The following is a 19,841-nucleotide window of genomic DNA, read 5'->3' on the forward strand; positions in this document are numbered from 1 at the left end:
TTCCAGCTACTAAGTTACATAAGTTTACAGAATCAATTGGCTAGTCAAACTATCTTTACAAAATTGTATTTACATCATTCACACAATCCTTAGTTACACTCAGCACATGATTACTGAGATGTTGTTTTGGTGTCTCCTGTTTCGCCACTGTCACTTAAACAAAGCTTTGAATGAATGAACCAACTTTCAAAACAACTTATGAAGTGGTTCAATACTGATTGATTGCTTTATTTGCACATCACTACTAGCAAATAAGACAGAAGCAAAACAACCTCACAACTTCTCATCTAGTTTTGTCATGCATCATGGGGCTGAAGAATGACAACAGTTTTGGGTAGGAACAGACTGACAGGGGCTCAGAAAACAGAACAGCAGGAGAGGCAGACAATATACAGTGGCTTACAAAAGTATTCGGCCCCCTTGAACTTTTCCACATTTTGCCACATTACAGCCACAAACATGAATCATTTTTATTGGAATTCCACGTGAAAGACCAACACAAAGTGGTGCATACGTGAGAAATGGAACGAAAATCAGACATGATTCCAAACATTTTTTACAAATAAATAACTGCAAAGTGGGGTGTGCGTAATTATTCAGCCCCCTTTGTTCTGAGTGCAGTCAGTTGCCCATAGACATTGCCTGATGAGTGCTAATGACTACATAGAGTGCACCTGTGTGTAATCTACTGTCAGTACAAATACAGCTGCTCTGTGATGGCCTCAGAGGTTGTCTAAGAGAAAATTGGGAGCAACAACACCATGAAGTCCAAAGAACACACCAGACAGGTCAGGGATAAAGTTATTGAGAAATTTAAAGCAGGCTTAGGCTACAAAAAGATTTCCCAAGCCCTGAACATCCCACGGAGCACTGTTCAAGCCATCATTCAGAAATGGAAGGAGTATGGCACAACTGTAAACCTACCAAGACAAGGCCGTCCACCTAAACTCACAGGCCGAACAAGGAGAGCGCTGATCAGAAATGCAGCCAAGAGGCCCATGGTGACATAGGACAACTATTAGTCGTGCACTGAACAAAGTTGGCCTTTATGGAAGAGTGGCAAGAAGAAAGCCATTGTTAACAGAAAACCATAAGAAGTCCAGTTTGCAGTTTGCCACAAGCCATGTGGGGACACAGCAAACATGTGGAAGAAGCTGCTCTGGTCAGATGAGACCAAAATGGAACTTTTTGGCCAAAATGCAAAACGCTATGTGTGGCGGAAAACTAACACTGCACATCACTCTGAACACACCATCCCCACTGTCAAATATGGTGGTGGCAGCATCAAGCTCTGGGGGTGCTTCTCTTCAGCAGGGACAGGGAAGCTGGTCAGAGTTGATGGGAAGATGGATGGAGCCAAATACAGGGCAGTCTTGGAAGAAAACCTCTTGGAGTCTGCAAAAGACTTGAGGCTGGGGCGGAGGTTCACCTTACAGCAGGACAGTGAACCTCACGTGTACACCACTTTGTGTTGGTCTTTCATGTGGAATTCCAATAAAAATTATTCATGTTTGTGGCTGTAATGTGGCAAAATGTGGAAAAGTTCAAGGGGGCCGAATACTTTTGCAAGCCACTGTATGTACAGGAGCAGATTAGGGCAGAGTGTACACACCCGAGAGCACAGCTGAACAGCATCAGACTCACTAGACAGGGGAAGCAAAACTGAACCTAACACAGGAACCAGAAATAAACAGACATGGAGACATGACTTACTGGGGGCACAAAAGGACGGAACACAGAGAGATGATAAAGAGATAAACACAGGGACCAGGAGATAGAGTGACCAGACAGACACAGGGGTATGACTGGGGAGACAGAAGGAATAACAAAACACAGAGACAAGACTGATTTCCACAGGGTCGCTGATGACAAGACAAGAGACGAGATTGGGACAGATAGGGAACTAACATAATTAAACAAGAACCAAGAACTAGAAATATCTCTAGAAGTAGAAGAAGTATCTCATAATATTTGCAGAGAAATAAATCATAAGAACAGAACAGGCTCAGTGATCCATCACCGTTGGCTTGTGTGTCAACATTAAACAACTCATTAAAAGTCAGGGTCCATCTGCAGATAGGATCGTGTGTGTTATTGTGCCTCCATGAGTGTGGAAAAGGTCCAGTCCTTGTCCTTCAGGTTGCACCAAGAGTAAGGTAAGTTCAGCCTTCACATTTGGAGGTTGGAGAAGTGTCATCATAAAGAACCATCTGAGGGGGGAAATAAATAAATAATTTTGCAGAAGCTGTCAACAGACAGCAGATTTTCACTTCAAGTTGTTTTGTTCATATTTTTTTTATCTATCTACTGTATATCTATATATAGTTTTATATTGTATATATATATATTGATTCCTTTTTCTGTGAAAGCTTTCAAAGTTTATGTAGGTTGTGTGGGTATTGTTGAGAGTCCATATCATAGCTGGTATGCTCTTTGCAGGGCCGATATTTAAACTGCCACAGATTTAAGTAGAAATATTTGATTTACAAAACCAGTGGTTCTTCATCATTTTCATTTTTATGTTTTTTTTTTTAATTTAGTTTGCCTTTCTATTTGAAATTCAATTTAGTTTTAATTTCCAGGTTGAGTCAGTTCAAGTGTGAATAAAAATTTGTTTTAGTTATACGTAACTGTGATTGCCAGTGACAACACTGTATACAGATATTCTAAAACATTATATTATGAAACAACTTCAGAAGAGCATTCAGCTTTTTAACAGGTTAATTATTTTATTCAACAGAAAATCACTGACTGTGTCTGTCTGTGCATTGTACTGGGGGTTCACTGAGCTTTGCTCTTTTTTGTACTCAAAAGGCTTAACAAAAGCACAGACTCTAAACCAAAACAAACACCAACACCATGAACAATAAAACCAAAAGACTGCAATCACAGAACTGAACAATTATGAGGTGTAAAAATTCTGATATTACTGGTTTTAACATTACGTAAAGATATTTGATTGACTGTTAATATAATTGCAGATTAGCGAAATTTTCAGTGAAAAGAAAACTTTAAATAGAAACAGATGAATGATTGATCTTGGACTGAAATAATTTTCTCATGAACATTAACCACAAAGATGACCATGAAGTTAATCACTGCCCTTAAAACACGGCTCTGAATTGGTAGCATAATGATGATTTAACTTTATAGTCTTTGTGTTTTTGAATGTAAAATCCTTGACTGCAGTTTTAGTGGATTTAGCAAACCGTGAAATCACTCCTTGGTTCCTTCTTTTTATTAAGTAGTACTTAATACTAAAGTACTTAAACTTACAGAGAGAATAAACAAAGATAAGTCACCTCAGTCTGGTTGTGGTCTGAGCTTCTCCTGTTTAAATCTGTAGAAAACACATTGCCATTGTCTAATCAGTCATGGCACTGTTGAACCACCGAACTACTGTCCCACCTTTTAATAAATTTAATTTGAATAAATTGCTCTTAAGGGTGCAGAAAGAATCGTTTGGACTCACCATTAGAATGAACTGCCCTTTTTTTATAGATGAGCAGCAGAACAACAGGCAGGAGAAACACAGCCAATACCACTATTATAACCACAGGCAAGAGGATACCTGTAGGAAAGAAGATGCAATTAAAGAAGCCAGAATAACCTCCACTATATGCACTGCAGAGTAGTTAGGAAAGGAACTCTGTTCCTGTCCATTGGCTGAGAGAAAATCTTATAAAATGTAGAATAATGAACCTGAACTTGCAGGTGATGTTTTAGGCTGCTTGGTGCTTTCACTGAAGGCTGATAAAGGTAAGGTGCTTCCTGAAGTAAAACTCCATGTTAGTGGTTGTGGTGATGAAGGGAGATGTGCTGACGATGAAATAGGTTTCACATGGGATTTAGTCTTGAAAGTTGAAGCTGAGAACAAAGAAACAATCAGAACAACACTTACTGCTCAAAGCAGTCTCTAACCAAAGAAAGTTCACTAATATTCTAACAACACAGTTGTTCTCAATCTACGATAAACTAAATACACATATAATCCTCAGAGACATGAAGGTTTTCGTGACTTTCTGTAGAAACTCACCTTCTGTGACAACAACTTCAAAATCCCAGTTTAAAGATAAGTGATCTGAAGGTGTTCTGTCCAAAGAGCACCTGTACCGCCCTGAGTCAGACTTTTCCAGCTCAGTGATGCTCACATAGACAACTGTATGAATGAGAAAAAATCCTTCTATATATTTAATACTATATCTGCCACTCTGGGCTGAATCATCTGTTGTTTCAATGAGAATATTTCCTTTTTCACATTTTTCTTTACAGAAGAGCTTCCTGCTTCCAGACAGAGTAAATGAGCATCCAACTGTGATGGTTCCTCCTTCCATTCCAGTGCGGATGGGAATGACTGCACCGACAACACCAGTGTTTCCATCCTGCAGAGCCGCTGAAAACACGAAAAATCATTATTTACTGTCTTCATGTAAGACAAGACTGCTTTATATTTAAAGATACACATGTTGCTTTGATTTTAAACTATTTAAAATGTTCTAATCAATTCTGTTTACAGATACTCTACATAAAAAGGTCAATCATGATCGCAAAGATCTAGATTGCTGAGAATTGTTTAAAAAAAACCGACACGAAAAATCATACAACGATTTTTGATACATTAGTTCTGAATTTAAAATTTACCAGTAGCCCAAAGTAAAACTCCATACTGTGTTGCAGTTGTCTTAGAGAATTACTACAACTTACACATATGAAAAAGAATATTTTCACATGACCCTGTGTACTTCTGTGATTGAGTAGCTTGCTGAACCACCATAGCAGTGGTACCCTGAAATCATTGCTTCTAACATAAAAAGTGTTTGTTTTATCAGTCTTTCATATCTTTGTGGACACAAAGATATGGCCCACTCTTATTTACAGTGTAGGCTCAGTTCAGTCGAGGCTTGCAGGTATTCATTTGTGCACTGCTCTCTTAAGTCCCACCAAAGCATTTTAATCAGGTTGAGGTTTGGACTTTAACAGGGCCATTGCAATATCTTTATTCTTATATTCTCCCTCAAAGGGAGGCAGTATCAAATTGGTTCCATTTGTTTGTCTGTTTTTTAGAAATCCATCCATCCATTCATCTTCTTCTGCTTATTGTGGCCGGGTCGCGGGGGCAGCAGCCTAAACAGAGAGAACCCAGACCTCCCTCTCCCCAGCCACCTCCTCCAGTTTCTCCGGGGGGACACTAAGGTGTTCCCAGGCCAGTCAGGAGCGTGTCCTTCGTCTGCCCCGTGGCCTCCTCCCAGTGGGACATGCTTGTTACACTTCACCCAGGAGGCACCAAGGAGGCATCCTTATCAGATGCCCAAACCACCTCAACTGGCTCCTTTCGATGTGGAGGAGTAGCAGCTCCATTGAACTCCTCACCGTATCTCCAAGGAAGAGGCCAGCCACCATTTGGAGGAAGCCCACTTCTGCCATTTGTATCTGCGATTCTTGTATCTTTCTTTCGCTCTGTCTTCACCACAGTGGACTGATAGAGTGTCCGCATCACTGCAGCAACAGCACCAATCTGTCTGTCGATCTCCGGCTCCCTTCTCCCGTCACCAAGACCCCGAGATACTTGAACTCCTCCACTATGGGCATGAATTCGTTCCTGACCTGGAGTGGGCACCCCACCCTTTTCTTGCTGAGGACCATTTGCCTCAGAGTTGGAGTGGCTGATTCTCATTCTTACTGCTTCACTCTTGGCTGTGAGTGCTAGTTAGAAATCTATCCTTCAAATTCTTATCATATTCTTAAGATTTTGATTCTTAAGATATCATGTTTTGTGTGAAGACAGACAACAACAACAACTCAAGCTGATTTAAGTTTGGTGAAAATCGGGTCAAGGTCACACCGTTTTGGGGGAGTCTTATTTTTAGGCTTCTGTTGTGATTTAGGTTTTGAGTGCTCAGATGAGTAGAAAAGCGCTATATAAGAACCAGTCCATTTACCATCAGCTCATCACAGCGGTTGATAGGGGGGATAAGGTAATAGCTAAAGATGCTAAAGAGGATGATGAGACAGACAAAGGGTTATTTAACCTCACATTTCAGCCTATCAATCTCAGGCTATGTTGGCTGATTAGTTTTGTCCTAATCATAAAGTGAAGCATCTGATCCACTGATGTCATTTCAGTTGCTGTGTAGAAGATGCTTAAAAAAGATTGTTCTAACTTATTCACAACAATAAAAGGAGACATTGAAGAGAAGCCAGGAGCCTGTGAAACTGCATCAGTGTCAGACAAGCTGCCCACTGTTCATGTCTTTGAGCGTGAAATTAGATTTTTGATGTGTTGCTCAATAAGCAGTTTACTGCCGCACTGCTGTTCCTCTTTAACATTAGTCTAAAAAACAAACAAACATGTTTTTCGTCACCAGCTCTACAAGGCATGTAGAACTATTTACAACACACTTTGTGTAGAATGAAAGGTACACTCTGTGAGTGGGTGGGGATGTTTCAGGCTATTTGTTGATTATAGTTGAATAACCCACAGATCACCTATAAATAAATGAATAAAGCAACAGGAAACAAAGAGGTGGATGTACTTACTGAGGAAGATAAAGGCGATAAAAGTGTGGCAGACTTTCATTTTGATGCTTTGATCGTTTGTCGCTACCTCCTCGTCCTTCTTCACTGGCAAACCCGAAGCGTCTCGTTCTTTTTATGTTTGGGTTCTTCTTCTAAACACAGGACACACTCAGCCCTACTCTCCTCCCCATCTCTCTTTACTCAAGGTTCAAGGCTCAAGGTTCTTTATTTGTCACATGCATAGTTATACAAGTATAACACACAGTGAAATGTAGCCTGACACGCTCCTTGACATGTGCAAATTTGGGGGGGGTGTAGAGGAAGAACATTATATATATATATATACATATACATACATATAGTATGTACATTGGGTGAATGTGCAGTAGTAGCAGCAAGCAGGTGAATTCTGTACATTAATATGAATAGACATCTGACTATTTTACAGGATAGACAATATAAACATATTTAAAATTAAAGGAATTGAAATGTACATTGTGCCTTGGTTTAGAGTGTCTGGAAGAGTCCTGTCTCAGTCAATTATAGATGATGTGAGAGGGCGGGTGTGTGTGTTTAGGGCACGGATGGCTTGGGGATAGAAGCTCCTCTTGAGTCTCTCTGTCCTTGCCCGGATGATGCGGAACCTTCTACCAGATTGCAGAAGTTGGAACAGTTTGTTGCCAGGATGGGACGGGTCCTTCAGTATCTGCGCTGCTCTAGTCCGGCATCTCCTGGTGTAGGTGTCCTGAAGCGGGGGGAGAGCAATCCTGCAGCAGCGTTCTGCTGTACGGATCACTCTCTGGAGAGCTTTTTGGTCCTTCACACAGCTGTTCCCAAACCACGATGTCATGTTCTGTGTGAGGATGCTCTCCACAGCGCCTGTATAGAAAATCCTGAGGATCTTTGGAGAGACCCTGAACTTCCTCAGTTGTCGTAGGTGGTACAGGCGCTGCCTAGCCTTTTTGGTCTGGACCTGAATGTGGGCAGACCATGTCAGGTCTGAGGAGATGTGGACACCAAGATACTTGAAGGACTGCACCCTCTCCACTGGAGCTCCATTGATGATGATGGGCTTGTAGTCTCTGTGCTGACCCCTTCTGAAGTCCACCACCAGCTCCTTGGTCTTGCTGACGTTCAGCTGGAGGTGGTTGTCCTGGCACCACGATGCCAGATTCTTCACTTCATCCATGTAGGCCGCCTCATCGTTGTTGGAGATGGCACCCAACACCACTGTGTCGTCAGCAAACTTCACAATGGTGTTGGAGCCGTGGGTGGCCACACAGTCTGAAGTGTAGAGGGAGTAGAGCAGTGGCGAGAGGACACATCCCTGAGGTGCTCCTGTGTTGATGGTGATGCTGTTGGAGAAGCACCTGCCCACCCTCACCACCTGAGTCCCTGCATTTGATCGTATTAACTGATATAATACAATGAAAGGATAAAAAATTAAAGCCCCATCTAAATGTTCAAATATGTAGAATTCATGTGGTGACAAATGATCCAGTATAATTCCTGGAGCAATTTCTTCACAAATTTCAGAAGTGGAGTTTTTGGTGTAAATTCGGATCTTTTACTCAGTAAAATCATTTTTTTTAGTAGTAATGAAAGACTTACAAGAGCTTAAAACCATTAACAACAACCAATTAACTAAAGAAGAAGTTAAACATAAAGAAAAAGAAAATAATGTTTAAATACAGTTTTTGTCATGGATCCTATGTGTTAGCACATGATACAGAATATAGCGGTGCTTCAAAAACAGATGTCAAGTCATGATTCTGTCTAAATCTTTTTATGAAGTTTTGTCTTCTGCTGGGAGTCATTCCACAGCAACATCAGACATATTTACTTTTAAGTCAGACCAGATTTTGGGGCAATTTTATACTTCTCTTTTCGACCCATTATCACAGATCAAAAATAAATAAATAAACATAACTAAAAATCCCCCCTCCATGTATCGGGGTTTGTGTCTCCCACAGGTTCCAGGGTGTGTGCTGACAGTTAGCTTTTGTTCCCTGGTAGGGTCTCCCATGGCAAATTGGTCTGGGTGAAGGACCCGACAAAGGCACTTATCAGTGTAAGCTCAAGGGAACAGTTCACCCTGCCTGGGATAGGGTTACCAGGGCCCTGCCCAGGAGACAGGCCTGGAAGGGGGGGGGGCAAGGGAGAGATCTTGGTGGCCAGGTTGGACCGGAAGAAAATGGGTGGATGACAAAAAAAAAAAATCCCCCCAAATAAATAAATGAAATTGCAATTATTTTTTCTTTTTCTGTTGTAACCATCTCCAAGTAGGTTATGTTTCTGGTAGTTTTAACATGCATGTGTGTCATTCTTTCTGTGTGTAAACACAATAACTCAAAAAGGTTTGTGTGAATTCTAATAAAACTTTGGTGGATGTTTGCACTCTCAGAGTGCTTCGTGGTTTTTAGGGTAGGAGGGTTTGTTTTCCCCTCTGGTTCTCAGATGTTCTCAGAGTTTGGAAAACCTGTTTGGAAAGAAGACATACCAATATACAAATGTTTATTATTGCTTTGCAACTTTACAGATCAGTTTGATGAGCTGTTATTTAATCCTGATATTTGTCACTACTCCTACAGCACCCCCAGGTGGTGCCTTTGAATATAAGATGAGCTCTAATTTTGCACCAGAATGAGAAGAGAAATTATTTTAAACCAAAATATTATAATGATCATAATGCTCAATCTGTAAAATCGTTATCTTTTAGTAAAGTGAAGAATAAAGAAGTGTTTAAAGATGTTGTCTGTTGTATCAATCTGTGTCTGTTGTGACACATAAATTCAGGCCTGAATGCTGGATTATTTGTGCTTTCATGTCTGTTTAAGTGTAAGGTACACTTGGTCTTCATCCCTGCTGGCTGGATCCAGGCTCTGGTATACTGACTCTTCAGGTGGCAACGTCAGAGGATTGTCATAGAGAACAATCTGGAAAAGACAGAATGATGAAAGTAACCCTGTTAAATCAGAAGCTCTTGAGGTTTGAGATAAGCACCTTTAGGTGGGGGAACTCCAGGCCTCAAGGGCTGATGTCCTATCTCCTCAACATGTCTTGAAGTTCTCCAGAGGCATGGTAATGAACTAATCATTTGATTCAGGTGCGTTAACTCACGGTGATATCTAACACCTGCAGGACACCGGCCTTTGAGGCCTGGAGTTGCCCATCCCTGATATATAGTAATAATAAGGACTACATTACCCAGAATGGCTCCAGGCATTCTGGGTAATGTAGTGCATAGAATGAGGCATTACGAATAGGGATGGGTATCGTTTAGGTTTTATCCGATACCGGTGCCAAACCGGTACTTTTGAAACAGTGCCAGTGCTTAAACGGTGCTCAAACCGGTGCTTAAAGAATGGAGAACACAAACTTTGTCGAAAAACCTCTCATGTTTAGCTGTTTTCCACTTTTTCTTTGGTCATTTTTGCCCAGGGTGAAGGGAGTATCTGCCATCAAGCAAGAAGACAGCCGCATTTAACTACGATGGTGTTTGCTAGTTCACCTTACATGCATTAATGTAATAACGTGGTTAGCCTACTCAGCGTAAATTACACATGAACAACATTAAGCTACTCACGCAGAGAAAAACGGCTGCTGCTGCCGTCATCATCCGTCATCATTTCTGCTACACTGGCAGGGCTAGGGATCTGGACTGTACTCTTCGGGTTTTTGGAGGATGTTGCTAACTCCAGGTCCGATAACAGACACCACACCCGCAGTAGATGTGCTCGGCGTGAGGTCCCGCAGCAAGCTATCAAATACGGCGCATTTCTGGGCTTTTAAAAAAAACGCTATGCGTCGCCAGGTGTTTCATCAGATTCGAGGTGTTACCTCCTTTGACAGTATCACAGTATCAGCTTAAAGCACTTGTTGCAGGCTGCTGAGTTTGCATATTTTGCTGTGAAGTACAGCCAGACTTTTGACCGCTTCGCCTTGGGCATTTTTAATCTGTAGCTCTGCTCTAAAAGAACGTACGTACCTGGCCCCGCCTACTATCCTCGGAAACGTAAAATGATTGGCTAGAATCTAAAGTGTATCACAGCTCAGGAAAAAAAAGCACCGAAATGTGCGCTGCTTTTCGGTCTGGTTACTACCGTTTAATCAGAATCAGAATCAGAATACTTTATTCATCCCGAGGGAAATTAGGGTTACAGCAGGCAGCACGCTAATGGCGCATGCGCACTTACAATGTCAGAACGATACCGGTACCCATCCCTAATTAGGAATAGTGCCATCATTATTGTTGTTCTGGCTGAGTATAAAACTTTTGGGCCAAGTCAGTGTACTATAAGCGCTGCTTTATGCTGTTCATAAAAGATGCAAAACAAGATTCCTCCCCCTGCCTTCATTGGTATTCGTCATGTTGACATCATAAACAATAGATTCTGTACAAATTACCTCGCTCTTTTCATAATTCAGAATTTTCTGTTTCTTCAAACCTGAAAACGGTAAAACACAGAAAAGTATTAGACAAACATGAAATATTCTTAGATGTAAGGCTGGTTGGAGACTGTACACTCTGTGCGCTCCACAAATGTCAGCAGTCGGTTACAGGGTTAAAAATCCACACATTAGAATCACTAATCAGCTTATCATAAAGGTGCCAAAGAGGTGAAACATAACTCACAAGAGTCCGTAGTCTTCTTTTTGCAGATGAGATGCACAACAACAAACAACACCAAAAACACCATGACTACAGCTATAACCACAGGCCAGAGAAAACCTGCAGAGAGAAAAGAGAAGACCAAAATATGGGAGAATATAATCTTTGTATAAAAACTACTGTTCTTATATATGTATGTACGTATGTATTTATGTATAGAAAAACTACCCCTTCATGTTTCTGGATTGAGAGAAATAACTTGTGAAATATATTTCACTGCACCTGAATTTACAAATGTTATTTTAGGCTGTTTAGTGATTGCTGTGGAAGTTGAAAAAGATTGCGGGCTCAATGCTGGTGTTGAAGCTGTTGATGCTGCAAACAGGGACACAATCAGAAACATTACTGATGTAAAGAAGTTATCAGTGAGCAATGAAAATATTGCATGTTAATGATGACTAGTAAAAACTCACCTTCTGTCACCGTGAGCTGAAAGCTATCAAACAAATATGGATCCAAGTCTCTGTCCAAATAGCACCGGTACAGCCCCGAGTCAGATTTTTCCAGCTGTGTGATGCTGACATAAAAAACTGCATGACGTGTTGGAAACTCTTCTTCTTTGTATTTAATAAAGTATCTGCCTCTTTGAGCTACAAGGTCGGCTGTTTCAATGAGAATGTTTCCCCTTTCACATTGGTCCTTACATAAGAGCTTCCACTTTCCAAAGATATAAAATGAACATTTAACTGTGATGTTTCCTCCTTCCACTCCTGTGTGCATGGCAATCTTTGCATTGTAAGGAACAGTGTTTCCATCCTGCAGTGCTATGGAAAAGATTAGTAAATCATTACTATCACTCAAATAGATATTCGGGTCTGGTGATAATTTGAAGATCAACAAATTGATTTAACAATAATTCTCTGTACAAATATCCACATTTCCTAACACCTGAAATACTATATTAATGTTTTATCAGCTGTAATTAATATTTAGAATCTCTCTATGTTCACCTAGGTTGATTTTCTTGCTTAATTTTATCCTTTAACCATCAACTAAATGCTGATGTTCTTTCAGTGGATACTGAAGCTGAAGACGTACTTACTTGTGAAAGTCTGCTTTGTTTTCACAAGTATTTAAGCCTCAGCTCCACCAAGAGACTCATTCTGCTTTTATGAACTTTATAAAGTGCATTGGCAAAATTCAAGTGGCGCTGTGGGAGTGTTGAGGGTGCCACAGCACCCCCTGTGTAAAGCTAAGATCACTGCATTCCCAGTCAAGTGCAAAAATAAATAAATAAATGCACAATGTAATAATTTAGTAAAATAAACAAAGGTGTTAAAACACTTAAAATATTATTTATCTAAGAAATACATGAGTTGGACAGCTGTGGTAAATAAATCAGTAAGGATTTTTCAAACATATGGTCTTATGATTTTACACGTAGCCTCTTCGTCACCATTAACACGAAATTATGCAAAATGAGCTGACAGATCATTTTGCATAATTTCCGGCTGGTTCAAATGGGCTGGTATCTGATAATTACCACAGCTGTGGTAACGAGCTTGCAGCTGCTGCTGTGTTTACCCATGTCAGTGGCCTCATCCAAGTGAGCATTACTGACAGACCACCATAATGCAAAAGTGACTCACGCACTGTTGTTTTATTAATGTCTTCACAGACATTTTGAACACATCAGTGCCCCTCATGAAGAAATTTATCACCAAGTCACATTATAAGTCACAATATCATAACTGTGCACCCAAATCAAGGTAAGTCTTTGGCTAATTATGAGCAGCACAAGACCCGTTTAACATTAAGCAGTAGTTCACCACTGCTGCGAAAGGGTGTTTGATTATGTTATAATATGTTGATTATGTTACTCAACCTCACGACTATTCCTGAGGCTCTGAATGCAAGTTAACAAAAAAAAGTTTGGTTTAGAAAATGCTAATATAGTTGGAAAAGGCTCTTTGGTTAATCAGAATAAATGTGTTCCTGTGTTGATGTATAAACTATTCTGAGAAATACATGAAATGCAAGAAAGAGACAAGTGGTGTCAGAATGATGAAGGTAAAATCTCCATAGTGACTAATGAATCTTAAAAATTAAATCAAATAACAAAAACCTTTAGAAATAATACAGGTAAATGTACTTACTGAGGAAGATGAAGCAGATAACAATGTGACGGACTTTCATGTTGAGACTTTATCACTCGAATCCTTGAATTTCACTGTCATATCAGAAACTCCTTATTTCTAAATGAAGAACTTGTTCTGCTAAATAAACAGTCAGCCCTACTCTCCACCCAAATTTTTGCATCATTTCTCTTAATTCAGTCACAGCAGGACACTTGATTTAGCTAAGTCACGGTCAGATGACTTTGAAAGAAAGCTGTTATTGGTATTTTTTTCTTATAAAGATATGAAATAAGAAAGTTTTTTTTGTTTAGTTTTTTTTTTAATTATAAGATTAACTGTATGCTCTTTCATGAACCCTCACTGACCTTTAAGGTGTTGTAATTACTTTAAGATTTCACAAGAGAGATTGCAGGAAAACAGCTGCTATGAGGAAGCACGCTCAATGAGTATATCATTTTGAAATTTCTAAAAATGCAAGAACATGAACATGCTGGTGGCAGAACTGCATTTTTCTTTTTCAAAAAAAGAGGGGGAAAGGACATATTTTTCTCTTCCGGGTACTGGTTGTTTTTTCATTTGTTTGTTTTGAAATAGAAATGAATACCTAAATTTAAAAATGTGCATTCTGAAACTAGATGAAAAAGTAGCTGATATAAACGCATCTGAAGCGCTATTATTTTGAAATCCAAAGTTCCATAAAGTAACGCTGAGTGTGTACCCTGTCATCTACTCTTCCACTGGTCTGTGGAAACAAAAACTTTCCTTGCAATAGATTCTGAATTCACACACAAACAAGATCATGGTAGCGATTTCACAAGGCTATTATTATGAAATCCAAAATCAGACTGACGTGTGATATTGACTGAGTAACAATATGAGGGCGTATTCTGTTGATCTACGTATAAACTGGTCTGTGGAAACAGGAAGTTTCCTTATAACAGCCTTCTAGTTTCAGAGAAAAATTGCGCATATAAGACATTTCTGAGGGCTTTCAATTTGAAATTAAAATTCATGTTTCTTTTTTTACAAACAAAATATGATATTGGCACAATAAAGGATTTTCTTTTTACCACACAAATACAAAATTAATTGGTATTTTGTAATGAAATCGAAATTCAACTGTAGACAGGCTCATTTGTGTTATTGTGTCTGTGTGTGTTAAAACAGAATGATAATGATATTTATTATGACACTGATGTTTACACTCTGTGAAACAAAGTAAGCATAAACAGACCGGTGGAAGTTTGGAAAGTTTCCTTAAACGTTTTTCTTCCACTTTCTCTTTGAGAAACCTGTCACGCTGTCACTTTTTTTAATGTGTAAATAACTTTGAGACTATGGGGTAAATAGTTTAATTTTATCAGAAGCATAATGACCATGCTGAGGCAAAATCAGGTTTGAAAACTGTAACAAACTCTAATCAATAAAGATGTGCCTATCCTCACCTATGGTCACAAGCTGTGGGTAGTGACCAAAAGATCAAGATCGCGGATACAAGCGGCAGAAATGATCTATCATGTAGATCGACTTCTTTCCATAGTAGAACTTTTGGAAGTATTAGAAGCAGGTGTTACTGGTAGGGACTCAAGCCAATACCATCATTTGCAATAGTTAATATCATTGTATGTATTATGTAGAGACAAAAGTAGTAGTTTTCATCAGGAACAGGTTCTTTAAAGTGCAAAAGAAGGTTCTGGAGAGCTGCTAAGTCTGCAAAGTTTTTGAAAACTTTATTGAGTTGAATGAACTCATTAAGTAAAAAGAAGACAGAGTCATTCAAATGAAAAGACTGAAAATGCTGAGATCAATTAATTAATAAAACTTCCATACTTAGTAAGGAAAAAACAGGTAATTTCAATTTCAATAAATGTAGTGAAGGAATAATAGCGGTGCTATATTAGGCTTAAATGTGGCTCAGCAGTGCACATTCTTGACTCACTACTTCCTCATTTTAAAATGCACTAAACGTACAAATAATTGTTTTCTATATTTATCTATATTGTTTTGGGTTTCAGACATTTTTAAGACATGTACCACAGCTATTTAAATGCAAAGTATATCCTTTATAATATTACTGACTGCATCTCATTTTCACTGTATTTTATTTCATTTTTACAGCTCAGTATCCAGAGAAAAGCAAAGAGCTGCCTGAGGTGTCAACACCTGAAGACACAAGCGATCCAATTTCAGGTAAAACACACCTTACAAAGTAAGTCTCCCACTTCTATGGGAGTTTCCCTGTGTGAGATTCAGGGAGTGTAAGTGTGAATATGTTAAGGCAACATTGAGTCAGTTCAGTTCGACTTTCTATGACTATTTCATACAGTTTCATCTCCTGTGTTTAATAAAACAAAATTAAGAAAAAGCTAAAGTGACTGTGGAAAATTACAGTATGTAATTTTCACTGTTCACAGCGTCAACCACGTTCCCTACAACCACCAAACTGTATGAACGGGAGCTGGCTGAGAAATCAACTACAGGTATTAATCCACCTTCTTGGCTTTAATTACCTTGCAGTCCTACAGCTGATCATTTTATTAAAGATGAAAGACTTTAGACAGTTTTTCAACTCTCAGTAATGCCATAGTGATCGTTTGATATATGGACCTGCAGCGGAGTTTAGGTCCAGACACGGCTAGTGACGTCAGACTGAACAACCGGATATACGCGGAATTCTGAGGACTCTCCTTATCAATCTTGCACCTTCCGCAATGGGTTGCTCGCGTATACGGACAGGACATGGCTGCGACAAACTTCCCAAATCCACCTTCGCTTTTATAGCCGTGGTCTCTCATCTTGCTTACATGAAGTAATTTACTATTACTACTCTGAACTGTGAATTACATCTGAAATAATCAAATACATGAAATAGAATGATTAATAGTACATTTCCCTTTTTTTAGGAAATGACCTGTATGTATCTGTATGAAATCAATAAAAGGATCAAGTGCTGCATTATCTTTAGTTACATTGATAATATTTATTTATGGTGAAACAGTGGTAAAATATCGCTGTTGCTTTCGTATAAATGAAGCGGACATACCTGAGTGGCCGCGATCTAATCTTGTTTACATAAAGTAAACCTGCTCCCGAGCAGGTTTACGCTTACGGATCTGTTGCTATGACAGCAAGTCCCGTATGAGCTTCGGAGAACCGAACGATCCAAGATCACGCGAAATCATCAGCAATCAAATCCAGCGAGGTACGAAGAACGGACCCCAGGTTATTCTCCTGCTTGTCTTTTTAGTAGACCACATATTGTAGTTATGGCTACAATATGTAATAATACATATGATTTACGTACTACATATTGTCGTATGTAGTACATAAATCAGTTGACACCAAATACTGTACTCAGACCACTTAACCACCTGCAGTATTTAAGTGTTCATGATCTTTTCAACTTTTTAGCGTCCATCAACAGAGTCTGAACAAAACAAGAACAATCAGTAGCAACTTGGATACTTTAATTGGATTGAGAGAGAAAACATTGTATTGTGCTTAAACAGCACAGCTGCTTTGAAAAGTTCAATAGGTAAACGCTCTACAGCAGGGGTGCCCAATCCCGGTCCTCGAGAGCTACCGTCCTGCAGCTTTTAGATGCATCCTTGTTCCCACACACCCGAATCAAATGAATGGCTTGTTATCAGGCCTTTGCCAAACATGATGGCATGCTGAAGAGGTAATCAAACCATTTGATTCAGCTGTGTTGGAGTAGGGATGCATCTAAAAGTGTTCCGTTATTTGAGGTCATGGATGTTATTTGACTGGAGGCATAACTCACAGACACACGAGACGCGCCATTACTCCAATGAGTGTCCTTTATTATTTTTCATCCCCCCCCCCACAACAACAACCCAGCAGAAACGTTCCTACCACTTAACATTTACCTGATACTACAAAAAGCTGCAGGATAGTAGCTCTTGAGGACAGGGATTGGGCAGCCCTGCTCTACAGTATTTAATGAAAATTATTACCACAAGGGGGCAGTGTTTTCATCAGGTTTTAGTCAGGCAGCCGCAGTGGATTCAGCTCTGTTCTTCTGTACTGTTATTTTCATGAATGACTTTCCAACGATTCTAGTGCTTCTGTGCTCTTCTAGCTACCAAAATAACTGTGAAATTATTTCTGATCAAAAGTTGAGCTAAAAGTAGCTTTAGGGATTGTAGAACAGCTCATGTTGGGCAGATTTTACTTTACTTTTTAAAAAAAAAAAAATCATCCAAAACCTACATTAAATGAATAAAATGAAGAGATAAGGTGCTATGTGGAATGGCAGAGCTTGGTCACTGTCTTAAATAGACACTACCGGTATGAAGAAAAGTGTATTTATCATGTTTATTCAACACCAAATCTTGCAGGTATTCGTTAAAATGCAAACCACACCTGATCAACTTCCTAATTTCTTGCTTTGTCTCTTATAGTTTACACCCTGATTGTCATATTTACTGCGGTTTGTGCTACGATGGTTGTCATTGTGGTGCAGGTGGTTTTACTACTACTGTTTTATAAATGGAAGTCAAAGGTGGAAACTGCTGGTGAGTTACCTGCTCAGGATTTTATTTATTTATTTATTTATTTTTAGTTTATTTAAATATACCACTGGGGATGGGAACTGATAAGATAAGTTCTCATTGGCTCATTGTCACCTTGATCTCTAATCAGCATACCAAAGACATTACATTCATGCAAATGAATCACATGCTACTAAGTCAAATGTTTGTGAATGTTGGCGGTATTGGCCGTCTTTGTTGTGATTGGTGTTGAATTCATTGCTCAAAAAAAGTAAAGTAAAAAAAGTTATTACACATATTGCACACAACACTTTTCTTAAAAGTAATGGAGTACTTTATATAATTACACCCAGTAGAAAGACATTCATTATACTACTTGTTACATTACTTTCATGTCAACAATACAACCCTACAGGGTACAGCCCTGCACACCAACACACACCAGCACAAAGAGACTTTAAAGCATCACTGTGATTCTACTGCAGAAACATAAACAGGTAGAAACGGAGGCAGCAGCATAACTGCTCATCAGTTTGTTACCTGTTAAAGTGACTTCTTGACTAGCTTATTGTTAGCATACTGTCTGTGCAGGTGCTTGCTAAGAGCCGAAGTTGCGTTAACAGTATAATGCAGTTGTTTCTGTCTTTGAGCATTGTCCACTTTACCATTTGTGCAACAAAAATAAACGTAATGTCCATAGTAGGGTTGCCAACTATCCGGCTTAGTCCCTTATGAAATGTCCCGCATATTGACCGGTACCTGCAATGTCCCTTTCTGACCAACAGATGGCACTGTGATACATACCAAATCTGATTTGATCGTGATTATATCAGATAAGCGCTTGTGTCCAGTCAGTGATGGCCCATCATGCACACCAGATGTAAGGTGTTATACGTGATTCGTAAAAATATGGCGAGGTTTGGTCTGCGTAGCATAATAACATGAGTCATTAAAGCCGGTATTTACAGTATTTTAAAATTTTTGTCTTGCTTATTTTTCAAAGGAAATGCCCAGATATGACGCAAATAACAAGAAACTGCATGCAGTCATGACGCAGTCTGACCCAAGACAGTACAAATTTCCTGCGAGTAATTCTTCCTCCCTGTGTTTATTTCAGGAGTTAGAGCTCGATATAAGGGTTGAGTCTAAAGTCTGCACATTTAACCTCATTGCATAATACTCACCACGTTATCATTTACAATTTTTGATGTCATAAAAAGCATTTATATAATAAAACAAGTGAACAGATGTTTTTTCACATTTTTACACCTGTAATTTTCTGTTCAATAAACGAACGTTTTGATCTCATATTGCTGGAATTTGCTCACTTGGGAAAAAATATAAACTGATTAAAAATAAAAACCACATCCTAAAATTGTTGCACTTTAAATGTTTTTATTTTAATGAACACATTCTTCAATCTAAATGAAGCAGCCATCTGATGCTAATAAGAAAAAGAATACAGCAATAAATGCGAAATATGCTGTCACAGCTTCATAAGTTAAATTACACACACAAATAAAAAACAATTTTATGTGGCAAAATGTGATTATTATTCTTACTACTCATCTGAATCACCTAATTAATCTAGTTACTAATTGATCTAGTTACTTGTCCTCTGAAAAGTGCCAGGACAAAATGTATAGAAGTAGTACAAAATAAGCTACAGCCAGATTTCCAACCACTTGATTGGTCTGTTTTTAATAAATCAGCATGGACTAACAATGCCATATGTGAAAAATAATCAGATAAACTGAATGTCCAATGCATCTCACCTGTTAACCAGTACCACCACAAAGAGATCAACAGCCTCATGTATGAAAACTTTTTGCACCTGAATTTGTTTGTACTTTATGAACAAATAGGCCAGTAGCATATTTACTGAAAACAAGTAAGAAAAATTCTGTATCTGATAAAACTAGACAAATGTTTACAGACGTTTTTTCCTTTAAGACACTTTGCCAACAGAAATTCTGTATTTTAACTAGCATCATTAAAAGAAGATAATCCCTGTTAGCTAAAATCAGAGGTTTCAAACTCCTCTGTCTCTGGTTTAAACAG

At 39.0% G+C, this 19,841-nt stretch overlaps 2 protein-coding genes across 2 annotated transcripts; both read right to left on the minus strand.

Moving 5' to 3' along the window:
* Positions 1 to 1,590: 1,590 nt before the first annotated feature.
* On the minus strand, positions 1,591 to 6,577 carry LOC146684966 (uncharacterized). Its single transcript, XM_085443902.1, has 6 exons — positions 6,538 to 6,577; positions 4,037 to 4,393; positions 3,703 to 3,867; positions 3,473 to 3,571; positions 3,303 to 3,340; positions 1,591 to 2,210 (listed from the first exon to the last, which is right to left on the minus strand). The coding sequence occupies exons 1-6, from the start codon at positions 6,575 to 6,577 to the stop codon at positions 2,163 to 2,165; spliced, it is 747 nt and encodes a 248-aa protein (XP_085300028.1). The 3' UTR covers positions 1,591 to 2,162.
* Positions 6,578 to 8,764: 2,187 nt separating this feature from the next.
* LOC146684967 (uncharacterized) lies at positions 8,765 to 13,368 on the minus strand. Its single transcript, XM_085443845.1, has 6 exons — positions 13,285 to 13,368; positions 11,602 to 11,952; positions 11,411 to 11,503; positions 11,153 to 11,248; positions 10,924 to 10,964; positions 8,765 to 9,452 (listed from the first exon to the last, which is right to left on the minus strand). Exons 1-6 carry the CDS (start codon positions 13,322 to 13,324, stop codon positions 9,339 to 9,341), a joined length of 735 nt encoding a protein of 244 aa, XP_085299971.1. The 5' UTR covers positions 13,325 to 13,368; the 3' UTR covers positions 8,765 to 9,338.
* Between the last annotated feature and the right edge of the window lie 6,473 nt (positions 13,369 to 19,841).

This window comes from Copadichromis virginalis, linkage group LG20, assembly GCF_057382275.1.
Source record: "Copadichromis virginalis isolate Kocher_CV1m ecotype Utaka linkage group LG20, C_Virginalis_male_GT1.1, whole genome shotgun sequence".
Taxonomy (NCBI): Eukaryota; Metazoa; Chordata; class Actinopteri; order Cichliformes; family Cichlidae; genus Copadichromis; species Copadichromis virginalis.

What these genes read in the sequence shown, in the direction of transcription:
- LOC146684966 (XM_085443902.1), bottom strand. Translation starts at nt 6,577, where the DNA reads ATGAAAGTCTGCCACACTTTTATCGCCTTTATCTTCCTCA. An exon ending in AACATCACCTGCAAGTTCAG is followed by an intron (nt 3,572 to 3,702) that starts GTTCATTATTCT and finishes TCTTTCCTACAG; the next exon opens with GTATCCTCTTGCCTGTGGTT. An exon ending in CAGACCACAACCAGACTGAG is followed by an intron (nt 2,211 to 3,302) that starts GTGACTTATCTT and finishes TTCCCCCCTCAG; the next exon opens with ATGGTTCTTTATGATGACAC.
- LOC146684967 (XM_085443845.1), bottom strand. Translation starts at nt 13,324, where the DNA reads ATGAAAGTCCGTCACATTGTTATCTGCTTCATCTTCCTCA. An exon ending in TATCTGCTTCATCTTCCTCA is followed by an intron (nt 11,953 to 13,284) that starts GTAAGTACATTT and finishes TCTTTTCCATAG; the next exon opens with CACTGCAGGATGGAAACACT. An exon ending in AATAACATTTGTAAATTCAG is followed by an intron (nt 11,249 to 11,410) that starts GTGCAGTGAAAT and finishes TTCTCTCTGCAG; the next exon opens with GTTTTCTCTGGCCTGTGGTT.